Genomic DNA, 15330 nt, shown 5'->3' on the forward strand with positions numbered 1-15330 from the left:
AAACCACACAACTTCCTGGTGTGAGATTCTCATTGGTGTGAGATAAACTAGTCTGAGTTCCTCTTTTAGGAGCAGTTACAGTTAGATGAACAGACACGCACAGTCTTGCACAGACTAACACAAACGTACGGCCTATAACAGACTAACACACTTGTGTGAGATTCTCATCGCTGTGACATCTGCATATTAAATATTGTCCTGTTGTGTAAATGAAACATTAATGGACAGTTCTGCAGGCTAATTGGTGAGTTAAATGTCTGTGTGTTTGACTGATGTGTGATGGACATGCTGAAAATATCTGAAACCACACGACTCACTGATGGTGTGAGAAACTCCTCTGGGTTCCTCTGTTAGTATCAGTTAGCTGAACAGCTCCTGTTTGACTCATATGTACAACAAGTCTGTTAATCTGTTATAGACTGTATGTGTGTGATAGTTATAGGCTGTGGTATTAGGTCAGGATATTAGGTCAGGAGTTTAATATTTTAGAGAGGCACACCCTGAAAATTGTATAAAGAATCTTCATTTTCACCTGTAGATTCACAGAGAACGTGTTACACACATGAGAAGAGTTGTTTCTTCACCAGACACCAATTTTATTTCAGTCATAAATATTTCAGTGTTGCAATCATAATTGTAATTTTGTGCTGACTGAGACTGTGTGTGTTCCAGGTGTGCTGGGTGAAGACATGTGGGGTGTAACTTACACTCATGTGTGTTCTCAAAGGATCGTCTGTTCAGCTCTCCTGCTCCTACAAATATCCTGCAGGACTCACAGTGACAAAGTCATTCTGGTTCATTAACTGGTCTGGTACTGAACCTGTGGATGTGAGACAGGAAGAGGGGTATTATGGGAGAGTGCAGTATAGACAGAACTCCCAGAACACCTGTAGTATGACACTCACTCACCTGAGAGAGAGTGATGCTCACACATTTAAGTTCAGATTCTACACTGATGATTCTACTGTGTCGGGCAGGGAGTGTGAAATAAAATGGAAGCGATCATGCCGTGATATGACCCGTGATATGCTCCGAATTAAAGGTACAATGACCAGCAGTCAACTGGTACAAAGACAAGACATATATAGACAAACAAATGACCCTCGGGTGAGACGGATCGCGGGCTCCGCCCACCTGAGGGACGAACACAGCACAACAACAACGACAACTGCTGCTGTAGACAGATGCGACCGGTAGGGGGCCCGCCGTACCGTGACACCTACGGGTAAATTCACTGGTGAACCTGGAGTCACTCTGTCTGTCACAGGTAATTGTCCATAACATAAAACACTTTAGTTCATCATCAAAATGTTTCATGAAATAATACATAAACATTGTTAATAAACTCACTCACAGGTCTAACAGTTACAGTGTCAGACGGACGTGGTGTAAAGAACCTGATGTGTAGCTCCACCTGTGCTCTGTCCAACAACCCCACCTACATCTGGTTCAGGAACGGACAGTGAATATCTGACTGCACATCCGTCTCCTGCTCTGTACCTGCAGACAGATGTGCAGACAAATACAGCTGTGCTGTTGAAGGACATGAGAACATCAACTCTCCTGCAGTGTGTGAGTGCAGTTTACAACACACACAACCCACACGCAACTCACACGCAACCCACATGCAACCCACACACAACCCACTCATAATTATCAACCACTAGAATCAGAAATCAGAAATTTTTATTCACCAAGTAGCAGGAGTATGAGGAATATTTTTGTTGCAGGTGTCAACATAAACAGCAGCAACAGAAGAACTAAATAAGAACACAAATATATTAAAGAGCAATATATTAAAGAAAAATAATAAATACTAAGGTGCACGTGCTATCATATGGGATTGATGTGGTATAGGAGGGATGTGTGATGGGTCCTTGTTTAGGAGGATGATAGCCTGAGGACAGAAACTGTGGAGGTGTCGGTTGGTTCGGGTTATTAAGGCCCTCACCTTCGGTCTCCGCAGAGATGGAAACCGCTGGAATAGAAGGTGGCTGGGGTGTGAGGGGTCAGCCATGATCTTCCCTGCCCTCTTCTTGATCCTGGATGAGTAAAGATCCACGAGGGAAGGGAGCTGACAGACGATGACTTTCTCTGCACAACGCACTAATCGCTGTAGCTTACGTTTTATGTGCAGAGACGCAGAGCCGAACCAGATGGAGATGGAGGATGTGATGATGGACTATTATAGCCGTGAAAAATTGGACCAGTACAGATTGTGGCAGCCCAAATTTCTTGAGCTGTCTCAGGAAATACAGGCGTTGTTGGGCCTTCTTTGCGACTGTAGTGGTGTGTCTGTCCCATCTGAGGTCCTGCTGGATGGTGGTGTCCAGGAATTTGTGGTACTCGACTCGCTTAACAGTGCAGCCATGAATTTACATTGGAGGTAGGGGGGTGGGTTTTTCCTAAAGTCGAAGATCATCTCCACAGTTTTTTGTGTGTTTAGCTCTAAGTTGTTGTCGCCACACCATGACACGAGCCGTGACACTTCCTCTCTGAACATAGACTCATTGTTATTAGAGACTAGGCCAATCAGGGTAGTGTCGTCTGCAAACTTGACCAGTTTAACAGAGTCACTGTTGGAGACACAGTCGTTGGTGTAGAGAGAGTAGAGTAGGGGGAAAGCACACAGCCTTGAGGAGCGCCTGTGCTGAGGTAGAGAGGGTCAGACGTGTGGTCACCCATCTTGACATACTGTTTCCTGTTGGAAAGGAAGTTATGAATCCAGTAGCCTATAGATGGGGGGATACTCATCTGCCATAGTTTGTCCAGTAAGAGGTCCGGGATGATCGTGTTGAAAACAGAGCTGAAGTCTACAACAGCACATGGGCGTAAGTGTTTTGACTATTGGGGTGTTTCAGGATATAGGAGAGAGTCAAGTTGATGGCATCATCTACAGACCAATTGGCTCTATATGCAAACTGCAAGGGGTCCTGGAGGGCATGAGTCATGGCCTTGAGGTGCTGATGTACAAGCAGACAGTGTTATTTGTGTTATAGTGTTATTTGTTTGCTGTAACTAAAGCACCTCATTAACAACAATAACATGGAAAACTATATTAATCTCCCAAACAGATTCCCCTAGAAACACCAGCACAGTGGTGGTTTCCTCTGGAGAGAGAGTGGAGGGAGGTTCAGTGACTCTGACCTGCAGCAGTGATGCAAACCCTCCTGTTCTCAACTACTCCTGGTTTAAGCAGAGAGCAGCTGCAGACACACTGCTGGGAACAGGCCAGAACTACAGCATCACCAACATCAGCTCCCAGCACAGTGGACTCTACTACTGCACCACTCACAACCAGCTAGGACAGCACAACTCCACCGTCGCCCTGCTGGACGTGTTATGTAGGTGCAGTTTTGTCCTAATGAAACAGTGAAATCGGTATATTTAAATATAACATATAAATACATTTTGTAACACAGTGTACAGTAGCAAAAACACTGCAAGGTTTATAACAGAAACGAGCAAATCCAAGCACCAAACCACAAAAAAATGAAGAACTGAAACCTGCTAAAACGATGCAAGAAATGAGAGGAAAGGAAAACCACTGTTCACAGTCCAGGCAAAAACAGAGAAATAACAGAAAAGATGCGGAAACCTCAAAAATAAACAAAACCTAGAAAGCAAACTCAGGATGCTGTGGGAAGTAGCTGTTTCTCTACAGTATAACGGGAGAATCTAAAACAAAAAAACCTTCCCAAAATAATCAACAAAACTGGACAGAGGAACAAACAGCGAAGGAAAACTTTGATGGGCTTGAGATGGGCCAGAGAGCAGCGCAGGAGAGAAAACACAAACAGGAGGGAGAGAGAGACTAGACGAGACGAGACACCAAGAAAACGCAACACAATACTGAGACAGAGGGCCGGCTGCAAGCACATAGCGTAGATATACAAACAACTCAGACACTGTATCTGTCTTCCTTAAGTAGAGAGAAAGACAGGTGCAGGTCATCACTGCTGATTGCGCTGACGAGAGCTGGTTCGTGAGCTCCCCCGGTGGTGGAAGATGGCACAACCCTGGAGCCAGCCCTGACACATTTGTGATGGCATTTCATCTGAGTTCAGTTCCACTTAGCAGCACATATCCATTGTAAAAAATATTTCAGCCAACACTACAATGTCAACAAAACTGAAAATTCCTTCATTATCAACCAGAGTTCTAAACTGGCCAAATAGATGTTATAAAAATTATGGAGTTAATTAAACAGAGACAACCTGCATCTGTGAAAAGATCACTGATAGAGACAGATATAAATTTTTCAGAGGTGTTAATAAATGCAAAAATTAGGATGTAAAAATTAACACGCAATTGACTTGTGAACCAAACATACAGTTTTGGAGTTTACTGCAAAATTACCATTACAGCCTGGTAAAGATCTCCTGAAGCAACCTCAGCTCCTAGACTTGATCTGCAGCTCTTGAAAGACTTGGATGCCTACAAGACCCAGCATCCTGAGATCTCGAAAATTGCTGTGAAGAAGTTGCATCTCTGGTACCTATCAGAGGAACTTGTTGCTTTAGCTTTTTTTGATGATGAGATTCGCCCTGAGACGAAGGTCAAGATGGTCCAAGCATTGAACAATGTTTCAGATCAGATACCTATGAAACAGGCTACTGTGGACTGCTCAGTTATCCAAGAAAAGAAACTGGAGGACTTTGTCACGTTTAATACACGAAGATTTTTCAGCATCACAGGACTTCCATCACACTTTCTTCAAAACAGTGTGAGCGAATGGGAACATGATGACGAGTTCAAGACTGTAAAGTCCACTGTTCGAAGCATGAAGGTTGTCAACGACATTGCAGAACGTGGCGTAGCACTAATGGATGAATATAATAGACTACATACAAATAACGAAGAGCAAAAGCAGTTCCTGTTGTTGGTAGTTCAAAAATATAGACAGAAATATCCTGACAGAAAAAAGACAACTCTCATGAGCGATTAATCTTAGTACATACAGTAACTATTGTCTTAAATAAACCTACAATCAAAGTAAAAAAGCATGTTTATTGCTGTCTTTTAATAAATAAGTAGAAATGCAATGACTGAAAATGGATGTTTTTAATGCATGTAATAAGTAAATAAATGTGTACCAAGTAAATGAGTCATTATCACCAGTCTCCATCAGTTTTATGATTTTTTCCTATGTTAATGACTAAGAGCGCATAGTAAAATATGCCTTAAATTTCAATTACTGGTAGCGCCCAGTAAAAATGTTTTTTTCCCCTTGAAATTTTTAGACATTTATTTTCTCACCAAAATGAACCATTTCAGTGGGTGGCCCCCTGGGTGACCCACTGAAAAACAAAAACAAAAAATTTTTAACCCCAAATAAGAAACTACTGACTGAGCCCTACTGTGGCTAGAGGTGGTCTTGATCTCTCTTCTCTGGTTCTGTTGCATTTGAGTTCACCGAATTCTGTGACTGTTCACCTGTGTGTAATGTCTTACACGTGTGTGTAATGTCTTACACGTGTGTAAAGTTTTTTAACTGTTGCAGATAACACAGCTGTGATGTATACAGCTGCTGGAGTCACTGTGGGTTCGTTTCTGGTATTCTGCCCTCCTGTGGATGAGGTGAGAAGTGCAAGACACATTTATCCCTCTGGGGTTTCTTCATAAGATTTATCATATTCATAATCTCTGGTTCACTATGTGGGTGTCACGACCTCCAACCCTGGGAACTCCACTTCCCAGCATGCCCCACCACGAAGGCGGAGATCCGCCTCCCCGGAGTATTAGACACCTGCCACCAATTATCTGGTTCTATAAAAGACCTATCATGCGAATGCATCATTGTGAAGTATTGCCGACATTCTATTGAAAGCATACCAAGCGTTATATATATATGATTCTCTGGTTTGACCTGTTTAGCGTTTCTCTCTCTTGGATTTGCCCTCTGGTTCCTCTGCTCGGTTGGATTGCTGTTGTGTACCAACCTGGACTGCCCTCCACCTCTCTTTGGATTTCCCTTTCACACATTAAAAACTCACTCAGTTTAAGGCGGTGTTCTTTAACCCACATGGGGGAATATATTACAGGGAACTACTTCCCAAACTGAGACAAAGCAGGCGCTCAGTGGCAGTCTATGCACGACATGGGTAATTGTTAAATTACTTAGGAAACAGCAGCTACGCGCTCAAGACGTGGCTGACGACCCTTTGTAATGCAGACTGACCGGGAGCGGAGACACAATTCTCTCCATTCTCACACCCGTTCAGTCGTGGAGAGGGTGATTGGGCAGCTGAAAAGCCGGTGGCGCTGGCTGGACAGGACCGGGGGATGCTCGTGTTACGGCCAGAGAAGGTGTGTGGTATTGTGAGGGCATGTGGGGTCCTGCACAATGTTGCACACAGGTAGGCCGTGCCATTGTTAGAGGTGGTGGAGCACCCAGCGAACCCAGAGCCAGGACAAATTAATGTGCAGCCTAACCCAGGTGCTATACAAGCAAGGCAACAGATCATAGCTACAATATAAAAAGGTAGGAGACAGTATTCATTTATTAACCAATTCTTTTATTGAGTTGCTGATTCTAGTAAGCGCATCACTGATATTTTTTAGGTGCATTATATTATTCTGCCAGTGTGCATTGTTCTGACCACACAACATTTAAAGCTTCACACACGCTGTCCCACTCAGACCTTTTGCGCTTTGCCGTAGTGCCACAACGTGCCACAACAAACATTTATTCAGCACCTCTACCTCATTCAGGAGCGTCTCCACTTCACATTCGGTGAAGTTCCTCTTTTTTCCCCGTTTAGACATGGTTTGTGATAGATCAGAGAGGAAACTCCTCTGGTGCAGGGCAAATTTAAATTAATTTGCATAATTATATGCGGGCGTGTCACAGAAGGAGTCAGCCACTCTCTTGATTGGGATGTACAAAGGAAATGCGAGTTGATTCCGGCGTACACACGGTTTGATACATCCAGATTTTATTTTTTTTTTGCTTACACCATTTTCTGCATTTGTCCGTATGCCAATTTTCAGTAAGAAATCCACGCAAGTCTTTCTACATGAGGCCCCAGAACTCTGAGCTCACGGTGAGGGTGTTACACTTATGTGTGGGGTTTGGGTTTATGGACCTGGCTGTAGATCTGAGACGGGTCATTAGCTCCTTCAGACCTGTGGAACACACAGAGAGGATTGTGCCACTAGCAGAGTGGAACAGATTTATGTGTAATTTCTTTGGGAAATGTAATCAGCTGCAGCATTGTAAACATTTAAAATTATAGTAGGTGTAATGACATAATATGCTCACTGGGTGGCAGCAGTGTAACTGCCAAAGTTCATCTAACCACATACTGAAGCACCAATACGTCTGGAGAACAGAGACACTTCCTGTGTGGGGGTGCAGGTAAATAAACAATGGTGTAAATGTCATCCTGGTCGTCTGGGAAAGCTACCTGCATGAGGTCAGAGGTCATGGTCAGAGCTGAGATGTCAGTTATGTGTCATGCAGAGACAGAAATACTCAGGACAGAATGGAACATGAGATTTCAGATGTTCTCTGTGTGCAGTGATGTAAAGCCTACCACTGTAAAACCTGCCACTGTAAAGCCTACCACTGTAAAACATGCCACTGTAAAACATACCACTGTAAAACCTGCCACTGTAAAGTCTGTCACTGCCTGTACAGCCCAGTAAAACCTCAGACCCAGTAAATAAACCATTTGGGTCATTATGAAGCCTCACGTCTGTCCTGAGTTTCTCACTAAAACTCACGTTCACACTGTTCTCCTCACGTCTGCTCCTGGGAGCTGCAGCTCGACTTCTGTAAGAACCACAACACAAACATCAGCAGAAACATCAGACCCACGTAGTGGACCAGAGATTATGAACATGATAAATCTTATGAAGAAACCCCAGAGGAATAAATGTGTCTTGCACTTCTCACCTCATCCACAGGAGGGCAGCAACAAGTACCAGAAACAAACCCACAGTGACTCCAGCAGCTGTATACATCATAGCTGTGTTATCTGCAACAGTGAGAAGACTTTACCCAAACGTGTAAGACTTTACACACACGTGTGAACAGTCACAGAACTCAGTGAACTCAAATGCAACAGAACCAGAGAAGAGAGATCAAGACCACCTCAGTCTGCATGCTGAGTGTCTCTAACCAGCGTAGGAACTCCGCCCAGCCCACACCGTACCTGATGTGAAGGGCCATTCTGTTGAATTGGATGATCCAAAGCGATTCTTCACCCCACAGTAGAAAGGTCCAACTGTACTTGCATTTAAAGTTAAACTGGTGCCATTTCCAATAGGTATGACATCACTTCCTGTCTTCCTGTACCAGGTGTAAGTGCTGTTGGGGTTGGAGTCACTGTAGCACAGCAGGGTGATCAAGTCCCCAGACACACGGTCAGTAACAGACGGGACTCTGGGAGGGTCTGAAGAGCAGAGAAACTCAACACGTCACTGAACATATTACACTCCCAACACAAGAGGATCTCACACAGCAAACTGCACCTACATAACACGTCCAGCAGGGCGGCGATGGAGTTGTGCTGTCCTAGCTGGTTGTGAGCGGTGCAGTAGTAGAGTCCACTGTGCTGGGAGCTGATTTTGGTGATGCTGTAGTTCTGGCCTGTTCCCAGCAGTGTGTCTGCAGCTGCTCTCTGCTTAAACCAGGAGTAGTTGAGAACAGGAGGGTTTGCATCACTGCTGCAGGTCAGAGTCACTGAACCTCCCTCCATTCTCTCTCCAGAGGGAACCACCACTGCGCTGGTGTTTCTAGGGGAATCTGAACACAAACACGGTGTTAACTTTAAAAATAACACAAATCCCAACCTCTAATAATAATAATAATAATGCATTTTATTTATAGGCGCCTTTCAGGGCTCTCAAGGACACCGTACATATAGCAGCAATTAAAACATAAAACATTCAGTGATATAAAACAAAAAATACAAGATAAAACACAAATTAGGAGCTGTAAGCAGACCTAAACAGATGAGTTTTTAGTTGTGATTTAAAAGTGTCCAGTGAAGTAATATTGCGGATATTGATAAACCTCTAAACATTTAATCCAAGCTTTAATGTGTAACTCTAGCAACAGCCTTGAACATCTACCTTAACATGTATTAAAAATGTATAGATGTTGCTTTAAGTGCATTTAGAAAATAAATGAATAAAAACAAATGTTTATGCTGGTTTTGCAGTAAATGCCAAATCTGTATGTTCAGCTCACAGGCCAATTGCGTGTTCCATTTTACACCCAAATTTTTGCATTTATTAACTCTTCTGAAAAATGTATATCTGTCTCTATCAGTGATCTTTTCACAGATGCAGGTTGTTCACAATTAACTATTTTGTTGACAATATAATGTAGTGTTTATAGAAAGATGTTTTACAATGGGGATGTGCTGATTAGTGGAACTGAACTCAGTTTGGTTCAGTTGTAGTTGATAAATGGTACTGAACTCAGTTTGATAAAATGCCATCATAACTGTATTTATATTGTGAAGACCGAACTCTGCAATCGCGGTGATGGGAACCAGGCTGCAGGTGCAGTGGCCCCATAGATGCAGCCCACTCAAGTGGTAAGAGAGGCCACAACCGGAGAAGACCAGGGGCACCATATCAAGGACACCTGTGTGGAACCCCAGCCCACGTAGCCGTGAGGGCCAGTACCAACTGGGAGGCCGTGTGACAGTTGTGGACCAGGGAGGGTCTCAGGCACAGTGAGAACCAGAGACTGTGGGAGCTGCTGGAGGTGCATGTGGACGTGTTCACAGCCCTGGAGGAAGACTGAACCCAGACGGACCTGCTGCAACACCCCATCAACACCAGAACAACCGCACCCATCCGGCTGCACCCGTACCACCTCCCCCCGCTAAACATCAGGCAGTGAAACAGAAGCCCAGAGAGACGGAAGAGGCTGTGGTTATTGAGCCATCCAACAGCCCGTGGGCACTGGTGGTACCAGTGACAAAGAAGGATGATAGCTGACGGTTCTGGGTGGACTACCGCCGTCTCAATGCAGCAACCAAGACAGATGCCTACCCCCTGCCCTGCATCGATGACACACTGGATAAGGTCGCTGGGTTGTCATGGTTCAGCTCACTGGACCTCCGTAGTGGAAACTGGCAGGTAGCGCTCACACCAGACGCTAGGGAGAAGATGGCGTTCACCTTGGGGACGAGGTTGTGGCAGTTTAGCGTGATGCCGTTTGGGTAGTGCAATGCCCCAGCCACCTTCAAGCACTTAAAGGAACGAGTTCTAGCTGGCCGCCGCGGGAGCGATACATAGTCTATCTGGACGATCTGCTCATGCACGCTCCAAGTTTTGATGGAGCCGTGGCCTACCTGGAACAAGTGTTTCTGGCCATCAGAGCTCCTAACCTGCAACTCCATCCCAAAAAATGCCATCTCCTCCAGCAGGAAGTCCAGTTCCTGGGGCACGTGGTCAATGGTGAAGGTGTGGCTACTGACTCAGAAAAGGTTAAGGCAGTACAAAAATGGCCCACACCATCCAGCACAGAGGAACTCAGGAGATTCCTGGGATTGTCCTCCTATTACCGCCGGTTCGTTCGGGGTGTCAAGGAGGGGGTGGTACTCCCCTGCACCAGCTGACTGCTAAAGGCGTATTGTTGTTCTGGTCTTTTGGTGGTCTGATGAGGATGATGGGGCGTTCTGGTGATGTACACCACTCCTGTGCTGGGCCTTCCCCAGGTGAGTGGACAGTTCATTGTAGACATGGACACATTGGGGATTGGGGCAGTGTTGTCACAAGTGCAAGACGTAACGCGGCACCCCTGAACACGGTGGTGTCGCGATGGTTTCGAGGAGTGTAGGACTCAAGTGCAAACCCACTAAAAGCAAAACGGCAAAAAACAGCCAAACTGAAACCTCCGCGACAGCGGGAAAACGAAAACAAAAAACCCAGAGGGAACAACAGAAGAACTACACAGAGAAACTCAACATGTCAAAAGGAGAAATAAAATAGATGAAGCTTAGGTAGGCAAGACCTAAGCTTCTACCAGATTACCTGTCAGCCTGTCCACCAGAACACTGGTAGACAAACCGACATAGAACAGAGTGGGAAGAAACAAACAGAACGTACGAGAGACAAAACCTGAGAACACTCAGGGGAGAAACGGAAGACTGAGAGAAATAAGTCACTGCAAGAGTAACTGGCTTAGGCTGCGAGTGCAACAACAACTAACAACTTCAGCAAAGGACTGCTGAAGTTGCTCGCCTTAAGTAGGCTGCAAACACCTGCAGCCTTTTGTGCCTGATTGCCCCCAGGTCTAGCTCGCGTGCTCCGCCTAGTGGCGGCAGGAGGCATGTGCCTGGGTCCAACCCTGACACAAGAGAGTAATTATATACTACAGCCGGGCACTTCACAGGACCAAACGCAACTACTCCGTTCTCCTGCACTGACGTTGTAAACCACTATGTGCTCGTGGGTATGGACTTTTTCCTCAAATGGCCAGAAGTGTATGCAGTAACTGATCAGAGCGTCACTACCACTGTGGAGCGGCTGCTAGAAGGTGCTTGTACCAGGTCTGAGCAGGGTTGCTGATGGTGGTGGTGGTCTGCAATCACAGTGTGTGTGAGAGGTAACAGGAGAGGCGGGGCTTGTGTGTGAGAGGTAACAGGAGAGGCGGGGCTTGCGTCCACCTCCCATCATGCACCGCGAGTTCTTGTTCACCAACATAATTGATGGATATTGTTGTTCTGGCACTATAATGTGTGTTGTTATTAACCGTGGTTAATGCCACTGGACTCTTAGAGCCGTAAGTAGGGTTTAGCGTAAAGTACCATGATGGAGGTTGTTAGAGAAATTAATCACTTCTGTCATTATACAGTGAAGCTCTCAGTCTGTTTGTATTTGTGAGAAAGCTGTTTGCCAATAAAGAAGTGTCATTGGTCAAAAAGATGTTGCCTTTTTCATGCACGTCACTATGTTATATTAGTGCTGTCAATTCCAGGTTCCGAGATTAAAAGTCCTCACCAGGATTTTGCTCAGGCTTCGTGGATTGTGTTGATTGCACTAATTTTACCTGGATTGCTAATAAGAAAATCTAGCAAGCTTGAGCAAAATCCTGGTGAGGACTTTTAATCTCGGAACCTGGAATTGACAACACTAGTTATATTTTAAACATACTGAATTCACTGTTTCAAGGCGAAAACTGCACCTACATAACACGTCCAGCAAGGCGGCGGTGGAGTTGTGCTGTCCTAGCTGGTTGTGAGCGGTGCAGTAGTAGAGTCCACTGTGCTGGGAGCTGATGTTGGTGATGCTGTAGTTCTGGCCTGTTCCCAGCAGTGTGTCTGCAGCTGCTCTCTGCTTAAACCAGGAGTAGTTGAGAACAGGAGGGTTTGCATCACTGCTGCAGGTCAGAGTCACTGAACCTCCCTCCACTCTCTCTCCAGAGGGAACCACCACTGCGCTGGTGTTTCTAGGGGAATCTGAACACAAACAGATTTAACTTTAAAAATAAACACAACCTCTAAACCTCTAGGGGAATCTGCTTGGGAGATTAATATAGTTTTCCATGTTATTGTTATTAATGAGGTACTTTAGTTACAGCACACAAATAACACTAGTGGTTGATAATTATGAGTGGGTTGTGTGTGGATTGTGTGTGGGTTGCTGTGTGGGTTGCTGTGTGGGTTGCTGTGTGGGTTGTTGTGTGAGGGTTGCGTGTGAGGTTGCGTGTGAGGTTATGTGTGGGTTGCGTGTGTGGGTTGCGTGTTGTTTGTGTGTGGTTTGCGTGTGGTTTGCTTGTGGGTTGCTGTGTGGGTTGTTGTGTGGAATGCTTGTGGGTTGCGTGTTGATTGTGTGTGGGTTGCGAGTGGGTTGGGTGGAGGTTGTGTGTGGGTTGCGTGTAGGTTGTGTTTGTTGTAAACTGCACTCACACACTGCAGGAGAGGTGATGTTCTCATGTCCTTCAACACCACAGCTGTATCTGTCTGCACATCTGTCTGCAGGTACAGAGCAGGAGACGGATGTGCAGTTAGACATTCTCTGTCCGTTCCTGAACCAGATGTAGGTGGGGTTGTTGGACAGAGGACAGGTGGAGCTACACATCAGGTTCTTTACACCACGTCCATCTGACACTGTAACCGTTAGACCTGTGAGTGATTTTATTAACAATGTTTAGTATTATTTCATAAAACATTTTGATGTTGAACTAAAATGTTTTATGTTATAATTACCTGTGACAGACAGAATGACTCCAGGTTCACCAGTGAGTTTACCTGTAGGATCATCAGTGTAGAATCTGAACTTATATGTGTGAGCGTCACTCTTGCTCAGGTGAGTGAGTGTCATACTACAGGTGTTCTGGGAGTTCTGTCTATACTGCACTCTCCCATAATACCCCTCTTCCTGTCTCACATCCACAGGCTCAGAACCAGGAGACCAGTTAATGTGCCAGAAGGACTTTGTCACCTTCTTATTATTAGGGAAAGTGAAGTAACTGTGTAAATCCAGTGATGAGCCAATCAGAGCACAGATAGTTGAGACAGAATAAGTCACACTCCAGCAGTTCTGATCTGAATCTTTAGAAACACCTGAAACAGAGAAAGTAAATGAAAACAAAACCAGAAACACCAAGAATATTAAACCACAACTCTGACATCAGCACCACCCAGCAAAGTGTCTCTGAACATGTTTACTATAAATAACCAGAATCAGTTTAAAGTGGGCGTCTCACAGACAGCAGGAGAACGGAGCTCCTCATGTCCTATTACAGCACAGGAGTAGCTGCCTGCACCATCACTACTGTCATACACACGCAGGTCAGGTGTGTTGTGGTTGGATACAGGCCGTCCGTTCCTGAACCAGACGTAGGTGGGGTTGTTGGACAGATCACAGGTGGAGCTACACATCAGATTCTTTACACCACGTCCGTCTGACACTGTAACCGTTAGACCTGTGAGTGATTTTATTAACAATGTTTATGTAATATTTCATAAAACATTTTGATGATGAACTAAAATGTTTTATGTTATAATTACCTGTGACAGACAGAGTGACTCCAGGTTCATCAGTGTATTTACCTGTAGAATTATCAGTGTAGAATCTGAACTTATATGTGTGAGCGTCACTCTCTCTCAGGTGAGTGAGTGTCATACTACAGGTGTTCTGGGAGTTCTGTCCATACTGCACTCTCCCATAATACCCCTCTTCCTGTCTCACATCCACAGGTTCAGTACCAGACCAGTTAATGAACCAGAATGACTTTGTCACTGTGAGTCCTGCAGGATATTTGTAGGAGCAGGAGAGCTGAACAGACGATCCTTTGAGAACACACACACGTTCATGAGTGTAAGTTACACTCCACATGTCTTCACCCAGCACACCTGGAACACACACAGTCTCAGTCAGGCACAAAATTACAATTACGATGGCAACATTGAAACATGACTGAAAAAAATTGGTGTCTAATTGGTGAAGAAACAAGAGACTCTTCTCATGTGTGTAACATGTTCTCTGTGAATCTACAGGTGAAAATGAAGATTCTTGATACAGGGTATGCCTCTCTAAAATATGCATCTCCTGACCAAATAACATTGGTGTTCCCTCTTTTCACCTGACACTCTCATGTAATATGATTGGTCCAGATAACATCAGATTACACAAGAATACATAACTTGATTGGTTGTGAGTTATATACATCCTGTACACCAGACTACAGTACAGGGTGATCCACCCTCTCCTTTCATCAGTACTGACTTCCCTGTTTACTACATGATTATTCTGTATATTATATTCACATTACATTAGTGCATTTTTATTTACTGTTTTAATATTGTATTTATTTTAATATTTCATGTCAGTTCTCAGTCATTGAACCTGTCCTGTAAACATCTATCACATTCTGGATCAGAGCCACTAACCAGGAACAAGAACAGACTGTACTGAACACTAAAGACACCAGAGAAGATTATAATAATTGTTAATTATAATAATAATAGGCCAGGCCAGCCGTTATGGGCAACCTTGACAGTTGCGTACAGTAGCTCACCACCCGAGCAGGTTCTGGTAGCACCACGAGCCCCTCGCCGTACAGAAGTCACATCACCTGTTCAGATCATTACTCGGGGGATCTGGAGCAGTGTGAGGGGTTCATGGTGCAGTGTGAAATATACTTCGCTTACCAGCCAGCGTTGCCAGATCCGACTCAGGTGGCGTTTATGATCTCACTGCTGACCAGAAGAGCCTGGTGGACCACCTTGTATTCAGCCCCCTCGTCTCTCCTACAGAACTACACTGGGTTTGTTGCAGAGTTTAAGGAGGTATTCAACCACCCTCGTCAGGGGTGAGTATGTGGCCAGTCGTTGCTGCTGCTTAAACAAGGGTCGCGTA

The 15330-nt window shown here is 44.9% G+C and overlaps 1 protein-coding gene across 1 annotated transcript; it reads right to left on the reverse strand.

Moving 5' to 3' along the window:
* Nucleotides 1–799: 799 nt before the first annotated feature.
* Nucleotides 800–14519, reverse strand: LOC143487660 (sialoadhesin-like). Its single transcript, XM_076986714.1, has 13 exons — nt 13980–14519; nt 13676–13894; nt 13176–13532; nt 12876–13091; nt 12156–12425; nt 8465–8752; nt 8160–8399; nt 7901–7982; nt 7719–7777; nt 7020–7128; nt 2469–2576; nt 1952–2042; nt 800–820 (listed from the first exon to the last, which is right to left on the reverse strand). Exons 1-13 carry the CDS (start codon nt 14515–14517, stop codon nt 800–802), a joined length of 2598 nt encoding a protein of 865 aa, XP_076842829.1. The 5' UTR covers nt 14518–14519.
* Nucleotides 14520–15330: the final 811 nt, after the last annotated feature.

Source organism: Brachyhypopomus gauderio, unplaced genomic scaffold (genome assembly GCF_052324685.1).
Source record: "Brachyhypopomus gauderio isolate BG-103 unplaced genomic scaffold, BGAUD_0.2 sc49, whole genome shotgun sequence".
In the NCBI taxonomy this organism is placed as follows: domain Eukaryota; kingdom Metazoa; phylum Chordata; class Actinopteri; order Gymnotiformes; family Hypopomidae; genus Brachyhypopomus; species Brachyhypopomus gauderio.